This window comes from Callionymus lyra, chromosome 3 (assembly GCF_982586985.1).
Source record: "Callionymus lyra chromosome 3, fCalLyr1.hap1.1, whole genome shotgun sequence".
NCBI classification, from domain to species: Eukaryota; Metazoa; Chordata; class Actinopteri; order Syngnathiformes; family Callionymidae; genus Callionymus; species Callionymus lyra.
The window spans coordinates 16,282,204-16,297,092 of NC_141820.1; the positions used below are offsets into that span (position 1 = coordinate 16,282,204).

Here is a 14,889-nt window from a genome sequence, read left to right on the forward strand (position 1 = left end):
ACAGTGAAGTGTATTTCTTTATCAAGATAGTTATTAAGCTATTTTTAAGACATAGACAAGTTAAGCATACATTGAAATAAAGGGAGAAGATTCATTAGTTACTTGAATTACACTTGTAAACAGACGTAATATATTGACTGCAAATACTTTAAAAACTCCTGCAAAACCGTGTGAACATTTATTAGTAGTAATAAATCACGCAGACTTCAGTGCAGAGTAAAGAAAAATCCAAACACTAGTCAGTCATTCAGCCTTTTCTTACTGCACATTTTGCACGATTTCTCTTGTGTTTAAGTGCATCTCCTGTCACACACATTAATATATTGTAATTTACACAATTTGGATTGTAAGATTGTACAAGGTAGTAAACTTGTCAAGCTACTTTTCCAAGCTATCAACCATCTTCAAGACCTCACTGCGACTTTATTTATAGCCATTTTTGGAACTCCCCCAATTCATAACTTGACGCAAGTAAGATTCAATTTGGTTGAAAGATGTCATGCATTCCCCTAAAGTGGTAAAACCCAACATACAATTAGATGGTTCACGTGATTTCGCTTCATATATGGAATTCATATTTGAGTTATTAATTCATGCAGGTGGGGCTGGACGGCGATAATAATTTGTGGTCTACACTTTATACATACAAAATTCAAATATATGTCAAAATACAGTGCTTCTTGCAATGATGCTTAAACTCCAGCTTGTTTCCATTTTCTTCCTGGATAGTACAAGGAGAAACGAATGCTAACAACATCTCTGACCCTCGAGCCTAAAGCCAGGTTGATAATGAGGTTAAAAGATTTAAAGCTGCTGAATTTTACTCTTACAAATCACATCTGATTAAAATCGTTTATCGATAGAAATATACAGAATAAATAAAAAAGGAAGGGAGAATGTTACATAGTGCTGCTCTGTTACATTTTTTAAAGCTCTTGAAATGAGCCGAACCTATGTTTAGCTACATAAGCTAATGCTATAAATGCCACTGAAAATATATTATGAATGTTAACTTGGTGTTTATATCTATATTTATCAACCCACAATGTATGATTGACATACAGTATATTCTCAAGTAAATAAGAACGGTTATTTTGAATTAAAGCGTCCCTCGGTTCTGTTAAAAAACACATCCGACACCTCCGGGTTGAAGCGCTCGTGCATTATCACAGCCGGGATCGGCGATAACAAGTCTAATTAGCACGCCGCCACAGAGGCGGTCGCTTGACATCATAAATACTTTGACACGTGTTGCTTTAGTTACCTGAGGAGAGCAGGTTGGCGTTTAGAACTTCAGAGCAACATAATTGCTGCAGTCAGCAGGTTCACCGTGTCGGCGCTCCGCATCCTTTCATCCATTAGCGTCGTTGTAAAAACAGGGTTATACCACATCCCACTTCATGACCTCCATGTTCCACAACATGATCGACGCAGCAGATGTTCCCTCTTGACTTCATGACATGAAAAAAATAAGGTGAAATAAGAGGTAAAGATGCTCGGGTTCTCATCACGCGTGACTAGGTAGAACATGATCTAAATATCAGAGGAATGGTTCAGGAGAAGAATAAGGGTAGTACCGTATTTTCCGCACTATTAGGCGCACCGGATTATAGGGTGCACAGAATAAAATATAAAGTCAAACGTTTGACTCGGGTTGTGTCATACATCCACTAGATAAAGCTGTGCTAAAGGGAATGTCAACAAAACAGTCAGATAAAGTCAAACTTTAATAAGCATTCTGACAACTCCGTTCACTTACATGGTAACGATGTTCAAATGATGTTTAAAAGGCTTCAAGCAGCAGCGCCTGAGACTGTTGTTGTGAGCAGACAAATGTTGAGCGAGCAGCAGAGAAGTTGAGCACGTGTATGACAGCTAGAACACACGTGTATGACATGTTGAACGCACGTGTATGACTGGTTGAGCACGTAGCAGAGTGATTTTGCACAAAAAAAGACACACTCGCTCAAATTGGTGGCAGTAATCTTACTCCATAGGAGTCCGCCATGATGTGAGGTGCGTAGTAAATCCCACCCTGTGATGACACAATGACATAATCCCGCCCATGGCCTGTCAGCGCAGAGTCAGGGAAGTGTTTGTAAACAAGTCACCAACCAGGTTATGTTCATATATAAGGCGCTCCGGATTATAGGGCGTACTGTGTTTTCTTTTGAGAAATTTAAAGGCTTTTAAGTGCGCCTTATAGTGCGGAAAATACGGTAAGTAAGATAAGAGTCACTTATATGAACTCAAATTGATGAATCGATTTAGGAAACCTGTCAGACTGTTTTAATTCCATATTGAACTAGAGAACAGCAGCAAAATCTAGTGACTTGTAACACTTTTCACAGCCTGTCAGATGATATTCTGCACGTTGGACGTTCAACGTTAGATGGTTCAGGAATGAAGATCATCGCGTCCATTGTTATTATTTAAAAAGATTTGATTATGATGGAACAAATTTAAAATGAAATAAATAAATGGATTTAGTTATGAACCAAATCCAGTGAAATCCTCCCACAAAACCATAAAACATTTAACAACAATAACAAGAAATAATTAATGGATCCAAGACTTGAAAAGACAAGAAGAAAAAAAAGGTTGAAACAACAAGAACCCTTTGAATCAGATTTCCCCTTTGGTAAAATAAAAAATAAGGCTGCTTCTGCCCCTTTCTTTTCCTCCTCTTATTGTAGTTTTTTTGTCTGACATTACATTTTATAATTAAATTATCTTTTAAATCGTATGTGTTTAAGTCATTTGTGCCCCGAGCCTGCTCTTTATAGTGTCGTACAACTGGAAAAGACCGCGGCCCAAATTTTGAGTAAGAAGTTCTTTCTCAAATACATTTCATTTCACCAAACATCCTGCCAAAAAATGTTTAATGGATGAATATTATTGTCAGCATTGGTCGTTTGTTTTGTTTGGCAAGACACAATGAAGTAGTCAATAAATTTGTCAATTAGTCATAGAGAAATGGTCTAGATTTTGTTGTTGTTTTTTAGTTTCATCAAGAATTGAAACAATTTTTAGGTCATTCAATTGCTGTATATGGCCTTTAACTGCTGCTGCTGTCTCTGGTGTTGTCATCAACGTAGTTCTGCTATCAAGCAAGGGTTGCAAGTTCAAATCCCTCTCAGAAAATGTCTTTTTTTTATGTGAGAACTCTTGAATCATGGAGGTTGTTTTATCGATTGTTTTTATAGCTTCTTGGCAGAGGTATTCGCTGCCTCTGATTTGATTTTGTTTGTCATAGTGTTGTTCATTGTGCTCGTCCATCTCCTGTGCAATGTGCACAAATATTTTCTATATATAAAGACGAATTCACTTCAAAACATCCTTCATGTTTTCCGTCTTGTCTATTTTCTTGTCCATAAACACGACAACAACACCTCAACCTTTGGAATTTGAAGGATGGAATTTGTAACCATCATTCCATCAAACATTCCTTCCTGCAATTTATCGACGGCAAGGATTTGTGTCCTGAACAAAGAGTAACACGATGTATGTAACTCAGAGCAGCTTCCAGTAGTTTATCCATCCAGTCGTCTCTCGAGCAAGTTTTAATCCAAACTGGGTGAAATTAAGGAAAACAAGAGGGACTTTATCTGGTGAGGTCAGGGTCTATGTGTTCCCCCCATCTCGTCCTCAAAACGCTGACCAAGTCAGTGGAGCCTCGAGTCGCCCCCCCCTCACTCTGATGAGAAATGTCCTCAGCTGGCTCGGCCCTCACGGTGCCCACTCTCTTATCTCCTGCAGGCACAACCCGGCCACCCAAGGAAGGAGAGGTCCCTGGGGTGGATTATAATTTCGTGACCATCGACCGCTTCATAGAATTGGAGAAAAGCGGAGCGTTGCTCGAGAGCGGAACGTATGAAGGTAAGAAATTTTGCCAAGTCATTCCGAAAACTTGGGATTACTGTTTTGGATTTCATTGGAAATTCTGTGGAACTTTAAATCGGACTAACTGGCCTTTTGTACGAATATGTCTATTTTTGAGGCAGCATTGGTCTGGTGAACATGAGTTCAACTTTATCTGAATTCTTAAAAAAAAATGAACAAACGCACACATTCACAGAACAGGAAGAAAACATTCTCAGATATAGGAAACACACAAACATACGCACAAACCACGTAGAAAGAAGTAACTTTACTTTCCAAAATATACATTTCCTCGGAGAGAGTGTGTGATGAAGCACACGGGCAGCAAGAGAAGGAAAGACTTTAATCCAGCACACGTGCTGTTCTTCTGAGCCTTCAGTCGCCTAATCACAGCAAACAGTTCCTCTTCATCCCCTCCTCTCCTGTGGTCAGCGGACCTCGGGCGGGAACTTTGGGCGCCCGGAATCCAAGTTCCTCAGCCCACCTGGTGCCTTCGGGCTCGCCAGAGGCTGCTTTTGTTTGCTCCTCAAGGTGGCTGGACATTGAAGATACAGGCGAGGAGCTCAGTCATCGGTTAGAGAGTGACGGGAGAACCATCGCTTCTCCACACCCGTCGTGGTTGGACGTCTCCAGGATAAGGCTGGGCGGCACAGCATCATATTATATATATATATATTTTTGGGGGGTTTATTTCTGATGCAATTACTGGCTCTTCCTTTTCTGTAAATAGCCCATTTTAAGGCAACAGTAAATAACAAATAAATGGGAAAAATTATTATTTTATTTTACTGTTACATAACAAAAAATCCAGTATTAATGACACACAGTGAGGAACTTTGATGCTTGACCATTCACAGCAGAGTAGATAAACAAGATGTATTTCCAGAAAACAAAGTGTTTTCAGTGGGCGGGGCTTGATATCATTTTCTAATGTAAATATTTATATGAAAAGAGAGTTTTGTACAAACAGACACCTACTGATGATACAATAGAGGTCCAAGATCTATTTAAGACACACTTAAATAATTATATAATTATAACTGTATGTTATTTACTTAAGACACTATGTGGCACCTGTGAGAAAACAATTTAAACCAAATTAAACTCTAGATTTGTATTATGTGTAATGTAAATTTCAGTTTTCCTGGAATTTATCTTATGAAATTGGTTTTGAAAAAAAGTAGGATGGTATTGCTACTGGTATGAACATAGTTTAAAGTTGCGATGGGTACGGATACTCAGTTCCAGACAGTTTCAGTACCTCTTTTGTCGAAAAACATAAAACAATTAATTGTAGGACGCACACAATTTTGCCCCAAAATTAGACTGACAGAATGCAACTCAGACCAGCTACATCATAGGCCAAAGTAATACTAATAACCGAGACAAAGTGTATTACTACGAAAACAAGTATTTTATATGATTAAAAATGTATTATTCATCATTCAAATTTAAAAAAGGAAAAATCACTTTTTTTCCAAGTTTACATTTTTAATCGTTTGACTTTCATAACGACGATAAAAAAACATCAAAGGAATCCTTCAAGCGGGAACATGTCATGTCGTCTTATTGCTCTTATTCGAGATGGTGCTACCGCAGAAGAGTTCCCTAAGGAGCTTGAAATATTAACCAAACCCCAGAGTTCATTGGGTTTGTGGCGACTTTTGATTTTGTTCCTCGCAACTGAAAACATGCTTCCATTTGGGGAGGAGCAGTCGACTGCAACATGTTTTTAGAATTACGATTCCAAGCATCCGTTGCAAGACTTTACCTATAATCACATGCGGCTTTAATTTGACATTTGAAGACATTCATTCCATCGCGTTCTTACATAACACTGTCGGGAAGGTTTTGTCTGAGCTGCCTCTAATATTCTCTAAACCTTGTGATAAAAAGAAGACTCTCAGTGGGAAGTGTGCTTTAATAATGAGAGGAAGTCTTTTGTTGTCGATTCTTTCGGAAAGGTGCTAGTGGCCGAGAATCTATCACTCTTTCCCATCGGAGGGGAAAAAAACACGGCTCTTCAAACAAGCTGCAACACCTGAATTGAAATGGAAATGCTGCATTTCCATATAGAGAGGAAAGGGATATCAGATCAAAAAGTGGACACTCAAAGGAATTCAGACAAAGATATGAAACTTGGAACCCAAAACTGAAAACTAGGGTCGATCAAGGAGAGGGAAAATAAACAAGTTTTCAAACCGGTAATTACTTCGGAGTGATGGATCGGGTGACAAAAGTTGCACCGTGGTACCGATGGAAGTTCCATTCTTGCTCGTAGAGCCGTCACGTTTCTGAGGAAACTCACCTTCTTCTACGATCACTACGATATCGCATGAGGAGGAATATCAAATATTTGGTTCATCTGTAGCAGGACGGACCGTTTCCCGAAACCCTGTCAATATCAAGACGTCATTCTCAGCGTGGACAAGTCTCTTGATGGTTTTGACGACCCTCGATCACACAGGCGTCAGTTTACCCTTCGCTGCACACCCTTCCAGCGACAGCTGGAGATCCGCTGGACTGAGCCCAGAAGCAATGATGGACAGAACTGATGACTGAAGGAAGTCAGGAGAGTTGTCAGACTTCTCCATCACTTTAGAAAATGTGCAGAAGTAAGAACTCTATTTTGTGAAAACACCTCAAATATCTAAAATGTCTTTCATTTTCAGATATTTCCTTATTGTAGTATCGCAAAAAAGTAGCAGTGTCGTTCAAAACCGCATGACCAGATTGAAAAAATATGGTGCTATCTAAACTATCATCAAAACCCAGCAACAAAAGTCATATAGCTCCTATACGTAGTTCTTCTGGAGCACCTCCCACTGGACACTTGGAGAGACACTGGGTACAATCAGAGGATAAAGAACTGCTTAACTATTTCCTGCCAATCATCCCCTTATATTATACATTGCATTTGCACTGCAAGACTGCCGTTTGTTTTTATTTTGGAAGCATGTTCAGGAACCATCAGTAGATTCTGATCCACAGACCTCAGAGCCCAAGCTGGGGTGTAAGTCTTGATCAGATCACTGATGGAAGGAGGAGTCTGACCATGAATAGATCTGAAAGTAAGAACCAGAATTTTAAAATTGATCCTGAAAGACACTGGAAGCCAGTGAAGAGTTTGAGGATCGGAGAAATGTGAGTTCTTCTACTAGAGCGGGTCAGAATTCTCGATGCAGAGTTTTGTATTAACTGCAGACGAGACAGATCCTTCTTGTTAAGACATGAAAATAAACTGTTACAATATTCTAAACAAGAAGAAACAAACGCATGGATTACAAGATCCAGATTATGTTGTGACATACTGTAATTTTCCTAAATTTAGAGATTTTTCTCAGTTGAAGGAAACAGTTTTTGGTCTGTTTTTTGCAGTGTTGTACTAGAGAAATGTCTTCGTCATATACAACACCCAGGTTTCTCAGGCTCAGTTTGACAGACTGACTTAAGAACTGACCTATACAAAATATTGTCTTTCTGTTCATACAATTTGGATTTTAGCATTGTTTTAGTTAGTTATCCATGATTGTTTATGTCTATTTCTGTTAATAAAGTTGAGATTTTAGTTTTATTTTAGTCAGTTATCCAAGACTAGTTGTCTTTTTTTTGTTAATAAAACTGAGATTTTAGTCTTATTTGTGTCATTTATTTGTTTATATTTATGTTTATTTTTGCTAATAAAAGTCATGTTTTATTCTAATCCATCCATGACCAGTTTTAATCAATAAAAGTGACATTTTAGTCAGTTATCCATGATTATTTATATCCAAGTTTAGTCAATAGAGACTACAGTTTTGTCAGGTATGTATGACTATTTATAACCAGTTTTAGTCTATATATTTTAAATTTTAGCCTTTTTAAAGTCAGTTAACTATGACTGTTAATGTCCTCTTTTAGTCAATATATATAACATTTTATTCAGATTATTTATGTCGATTTTAGTATTATTTGAGTCAGTTAACTAATAATATTTCATTTTATTCATTACAAAGTGAGATTTTAGTCTCATGTTTTCAGATATTAATGGTTATTTATGTCTAGTTTTAGTTAATAAAATTTACATTTCATACACTTTTTCAATGACTGTTTTCCTTCAGTTTTAGTCAAAAGTCATAATAGCAGTACTTAATAGTTTGTTGAAAATAGAGTCCAAGTGAACACAAACAACTGCGCAAGAGGTGAAACCATTTGTTCCACATGACAGAGAGTTCTTCGACAAGGCTTTGACCAGAGTGTGTGATGCTAATGGAAGCCCTGATAATACCCCTGAAAGAAGCCAGACTCTTAGATCACTCAATGACTCCCTTTAAGTTCCTTTAATTAAGTTATGTGGTCATATAAAAAAAGAAACAAGTGGCATTAAGCTTTAATCTGTTCACATTAACCCAGAGGACCCCCTGCTGTCTGAGAGAGCTGACTAAAAAAAAATAGAATTGAAAAGACTGACCCCAACAAAACACATTTTAAAGACGGCTGTCAGGTGGAGTGAGATGCTGCCAGATGAGCAGCTCGACAATAATGAACCCAACATGGTTGCACTGTTGAACATCAGCCAAGTGAAAAAAAAGCAGCAGCTCCCTAAGGTCTCCGGTTGCACAGCGAGCGAGAGATTCTTGTCCGAGTAGAAACTCTGGCAAACACATCTGTGACGGACAGAGATTGAATTTATGAAACATGTGAGCAAACAATTCACAGATACCGAGCCTTTTTTTCAATTCGGTCGTCTGTGTTAGAAACTGTGACTCATCACATTCTCAATGTTCAAGATGTTATTACCGCTGCCAAGGAGTTTTGGGGATTTTCTGATCTGTTGAATTAGGTAAAATCTTAATAAGTTATGAACTACTTATACTAAAATTCTATTAAAATAATTTTAAAAGGCGGGTAAATGTTGATACTTGAATGTGGTGTTACCAATCACCATCTGGATCCACATGTTATTGAAGTATTTGTCACTCCCTGTTGTGCAAAACAAGCTGTTATCACTCTGGTTAGCAATGTGTTGTGTGTGTGTGTTAGTGCTTAGTTGTGTATTTGGTCTTTTTTTCCAATATCATCTCTACGCCTTTACCGCCTGCAAGAGGTTAAAAAAAACTAAATTAAGTTGAAAATTCTATTAAATATTATCTCAAACCTGCTTAAAATTGGGATCAATTGCAACTCATGTTGTATTTGTGTCCTACAGAGATTACAGTGTTCAGCGTTTGTCGTTCTAGAGGCAGTTTTTCTGAAGAGAAATATCTTAAACGTCAATAATAAATCTTTAAAAGATGTTCCAAGGAAGGCATTTCAATGAACGATGGGAAATCAGATGTGTTTTGAGGAGATGAACCCGAGTGTATTTTGTGTTATGAGGTGGAGTCGGTGTTGATTTGATTTAATACAAGGGCGTCAAACTCAATCACAGCAGGAGACGTCTCTATCCTGGGCCGACCGAAGATGAATGAGTCTTATTACGATATTATTTTTTTTCATTCTTGGAGGCTCGATTAATCTTAATTATCTTTGTGTTTGTCCTCCTTTATTAAAGGACTCGCCAAACAAATGATTTACCTTTGACATCATTTTTTACTGTGATTGAAGTCCATTTATAATTCTCAACATCGAACCGGCTCTACTGATCAATCTGTCGAACCTGGGTCCAGGAGGAGTGTCAACAGATTGGACAGGTTGATCAGGAGGTCTGGTTCTGTGGTTGAAGCTGGACTCACTGGTGACAGTTGCTGAGAGGAGATCACTGGACAAACTACTGTCCATCATGGATGATGACAGTCATCCTCTGAACACTGTCATCAGTGAGTCCAGAGAAGCAGATGGAGTGAACGAATGCTCCTCCCATGATGCAACACTAATAGACTCAGGGACTCATTCATTCCTCGGGCTATTAAACTGTATAACTCTGAGTTTGGGCGCAGGATTGGAGTGAAGGGATGATGTTATTCTATGTTTGTATTCATTTATTGCACAATTGCATTGCATTATGGGACATTTATGTCATATATAGAAAATTATACTGTTGGTTATTGGTTTGAAAAGCTTATCATGATACCTCAACAGCTTTTTCAAGTGGCCTTGTCAACCCATCACTTCATTTTGTACATGTAAAAAAGAAAACATTTTAGTTGCAACCCTTAAAATACCTCTTAGCTTTTCCAAAGATTTGAATCTCAGACATGACTTATTCCAAGATAACTTCCTGTTGCTTTCTATGAAGTTAAATGTGTGCCACCCAACATTGAAAATGAGACTTTGAATTTGAAAAACACCAACATTTCATGTTTTTCTATTTCTTTTTCAATGCTTGAAAAAAATCAGTGTAAAATTCAACGTGTAAAAAAAACCCCCAATGTTCAGTAAAATGATCAGTAAAATTCAATGTAAGAAATATATAAACATTCAATGTTAAAAGATATTAGTGTAAGAAAATTTGACATGCAATGTCTTGGGTAGTACCTAGTATTCTATGTTACGAACGCAAATAAAGTAGACTAAAGTGACGTGAAAAATTGATTGCTTCTCCTTGGTCTCCCATATGTTGGGACTGAATTTTGTTTATACCGAATTACTTACAGTTAATTTGTTTACATTGAGCTTTATTTGACTTTGAATTTTTACATTCAATTCTTTAATACATTCTTTTCACGTTTATATTTTTACAGATGAAATTTTTACACTTCAGTATTCACTCACTTAAAAGTAAATAGACGGCATAAAGATAACGGTGCTTGAATTTTTATGGACTTTTAAACTAAGTCCGATTTTGATGCTGTAAAAATTCAGTGTTGGAAATTCATACTGAAAGTCCGACGACCATACTTTCTACTGCAATCAACGATGACCTCTGAGAAGAGAGAGACGTCGAATAAACGAGTTCAATTAAGTCCTTTCATCCAAACAGATGTGCTGGCGTTTACAAGAACAAGCCTCGCGGCTTCCCTCCTGATCCATTCCTCTGTCTCCCCCAGATAACTTTTACGGCACCCCCAAGCCTCCAGCCGAGCCCAGCGCTCTGCTGCTCAATGTAACGGACCAGCTGCTGCCGGGCGCCAGACCCAGCTCCGAGGGCAAGAGGAAGCGTAACAAGTCGGTCAGCAACATGGAGAAAGCCGGCATCGAGCCACCGGAGGAGGAGGAGGAGGAGAGACCCATCGTCAATGGCAACGGGATCGCCGTCACGCCAGGTGAGTCGCCCCGACACAAACACTGGGGGGGGTCAGGATCGTTTGAGGGGGAGCCCGGCGCCGACAGGTTCGCCATGAGGTCCTGACCCCGGGTGATGCCGCTCTGAGAGAGAGCTTATTGTTATTTAGATCACAGCTATGAGCGCTTTTGGAGAGGGTTGCCTAGCAACAAAGACGATAACAGGTTGGCTTACACATGGACTCACAGAGGAGGATTTCTGTTGCCAAAGATATATATTTTCATGTTTAAATGGAACTCGACGTTTTTGTCTTTTGCAGGAACGTGAGAAGGAAAGGCTTCTGATTCAGAAGATTGTAGTTTACAGTCTGTTGGTTCCTCGTTGAAAGTACAATCATCTCGTACATAGTTCTTATCATCTCTATTCTCTCTTTGAATAGGTGTCATTAAGGTTTTATCTGATAACATATAGAAGTACGTTTGCAAGGCTGCAAGTGCTGAAACGATGACTAAAGAAAGGACAAATCTTTTACAAAATATACAATTAATTAGTAGTATTACTTATTAGTAATAAGTAGGGGCGATAAAACCCCAATACTGTATATATTGCTTTTTTTTCTTTTAGATATTGATTTTAAATTTTGGCTTTCAAATCATAGTTAGTTTCCATCACAGTGTAAACTAAAACATTTTTTATAAATACAATCAACATGTTAATATTCACAGTATTTGTTTATTTTGGTGTTGCAATTAAGATTTTGGACGCTGAGGATGAGAGGATACAGTCGACTCCAGCTTCTTTTAAAGCTGATGTTTGGAAATATTTTGGTTTCAAAACAAATGAAAGCAGTTACAGCAGTTGAGAAGTCTGTCCAGAGTCAAGTACTCAACAATAGATGGATGGATGGATGGATGGATGGATGGATGGATGGATGTCCTTCGGAAAATAGTTTTTCCAGCACAAAGCAACACAGACGATAGATTCATAAAACAAGGACAATAACAAAGTGCAGTAAAAAGAAAGTGCAAGATGACACAATCTAAATCTTAAGACAAAGAAATGGATAAAAGAAACATAACAAAGAATAAGAAAAAGGATAAGCTATGAAAGACAGACACTTCTTTGGCTTTCAAAATAACACAATGCATCGTCAGGTGTTTCATCAAATCGTGTTACATCTGTTGCACGATATCATCTTCAAACACTTGGTGCAGGTTTGCTAATTATATATCGAGTTTTTTTTCTAAACTTTTTTAAAGTTGATTCTCACAAATCTTAGGGAAACTTTTAAGCTGAAATCAAGAGAAGAGAGACTGAAAAAAATGTTTGTAAGCAAACTCTGAATAAAGGAATTAATTTAAATAGTAATTTTATTTTTGTTACTTTGAATAATCATTTATAACATGTGAGAGGAATGTGTTTGATTTCTGTTCTGTTCAGACGGATTCAGGAAAGGAATTGTGGGTAAAAGGGCCAAAAGTGGTCTTCTCCTGGCCCCTGAAACTTACTGTGTAAATGTTCTACAGTTTTTTGCAAAAACATTTTAATAAACATCAGGTCTAAGTTTGACACGTGCAGCCTTCAAGCAGGTTCCATTTTTTGGTCATATTTGATACAATCTTTTTGTGATAAGAGTCTCTAAATCACATGCTTCAAACTCATGGTTAGGATGGTTAGTTCGAATCAAATTAGACTAAAGTTCATGTTGATACGGTGAATTTTAAAGATGATGAAGTCTAAGATGAGTGAAACTACCTCAGTTTTTATTTTAAAGGAAAATAATTTTATGCTGACGGTGAAACATGAATTCTTAATTCTGAAACCTGTCTGTCTGTAGTTCCCAATTAAAGATATATTTAAGGTTTTGTATGATGTAAGGGTTTAAATAAAGATACACTGATATATTTCAACATTCTTTTCACCAAGGTGTGAATGAATATATTCAAAATTTTATTTATAATTAGTGTTTTTTCAATGACTGAGGGCGACTCCAGCTGCTTTTAAAGCTGACGTCCGGACTTATTTTGGCTTAAAGTTCTATTAATTCATTTAAAAGACAGTGTAACAATCACAAGATGTCACTAAAATTTGCAATATATTTGAAATATCGTATCGCATCATATTATGAGCTCAATATATCGTGTCAAAATGTATCGTGAGCAGAATGTATCAAGTTGTGTCGTGAGATAAGTGTTTCGCTGCAGCCCTAGTATATAGTATAGATAGTCATAGTCTATATTTGGTAGTAATGGTCTGGTGAAGCTTTATGAAACAGTCTCATGTTGTTTAGAGGTCAGTAGGTGGCGCCATCAGCTTACAATTGATGTGATGTTTCATTAGAACGGTTATTCAAAACAAAGGAAAATAGTGCAGGGACCGCCATCTAGTGGACTCTGAAAATAATGACACTGATTCATGAAGCTTCATCAGACCATTACTAACATCACTAATATTTGCCCCCTAAATTTCAGGTCATGTCAGGTGTAATTATTGTAAATATTGACTGATTATGTGCTCACTTAAATGTCAATACTTGGGGAAAAAAATTGTAGTTTTCGGTTATAAACTGTAGTTATAGGTGTATCTAGTAGGTCTCACTGTTTATTGATTTAAATAATAGTTCACAGTGTTATCAAATAATAACATCATAGTTGCTTTTCAAAACCAGTAGAAGCCCTTCTCAGACCTAAAGAATCTCAGTGAATACTTTCTTAGCGCCTTAATACTACTTTCTACTACACTCGTGTTCAAGTCAAATGTCAAGTCTAATCATTCTTCAGGCTTAAACATTGAAAGTCAAACACTCTTTTTCAAGTAAAAGGAGTGGTTTGTAAGACTTCATGCGTCGGCTGAGAAGCGCATGAATATTCAAACACTCACACACAACGCTTGTGTTGAATACGTCCCATGATCAGATGAGTGGACGACCATGAAAGAGGCATTTATGTGTTTGATTTCGCCGATTACAAATCCAAAACCATTCTCGGATCCTGTGACTTTCTTGAGAGGGTTTTTATAGCCCTCGGACAGCAGGAGTCGTTCACAGCGGGTCATCTGTGGAGCAGCAAGAAAGAGTCGGTCTCAACTCAGAGTCTTTTTCCTTTTTTTTCTTCGTTCAGAGAGAAACTCTCAGGATGAGATTTTGGTCGTATCATAAGGAAGCTAAACGAGGTAGGCTGGAATGTCCTTATCGTCTGGACTGTGGGTTTTAACTGAAGCGTACTGTGGATTATAAAGTGATTTGAAATGTACTTGCCTAGAAAAAAAAGCTACTTTAGATTCCAGATCTGAGACCAGAAGTCTGTGACTAGTCTGAGCAAGTTTGTTTGTCTCATAATAAAAGTGCTGTTGCTCCGTGCAAATCGATTAAAATCTAAGACATTTACTCAGACGTGTCAACAGATTATCGGGGGGAAAAAAGCGTTTTATTTTTACTGCTACATAATAATCCCACAGTTTTACAAAAGGATACGACAACTGTTATCTGTTGGTATTAAATAGCCTTAACTGACTCGGTTGGATGTTGAATTGGAAGAAAACGAATGTATAAAATCAACGGTTATTGAGTAGTTTTGTGTTAAGATTTCTACTAAGATTTCACTCAAAACGACAAGAACTGTTTTCACATTATTACTCTTTTGATCAAGTCGAGGAAAAATGCATAGTAGGTTTTGGAGTGCTTCGATTTAACTTTGTAAAATTTGCTTTCATGTGTTTTTAAATATATTTTTTCACATTTTTTTTCACAGTCGTGTTGCTTTAAACGTCACTCAAACGTTTTATGAGAAAATCAAAGTTGAAAAGAACAAAGTGAAGCTGATAAGTTTGCTCATTCCTTAACAGTGACAATGGGTTTTTTTGTT

At 37.5% G+C, this 14,889-nt stretch overlaps 1 protein-coding gene across 4 annotated transcripts in view; it reads left to right on the plus strand.

The window, feature by feature from the left end:
- Positions 1-14,889, plus strand: part of magi2a (membrane associated guanylate kinase, WW and PDZ domain containing 2a) — a 240,912-nt gene that overhangs the window by 135,306 nt on the left and 90,717 nt on the right. For all 4 annotated transcript variants that reach the window (XM_087786601.1, XM_087786598.1, XM_087786599.1 and 1 more), the window contains exons 3-4: positions 3,760-3,879; positions 10,851-11,066. In XM_087786601.1, coding sequence (XP_087642727.1) covers positions 3,760-3,879; positions 10,851-11,066 — 336 coding nt within the window. The remainder of the gene's footprint in view (positions 1-3,759; positions 3,880-10,850; positions 11,067-14,889) is intronic.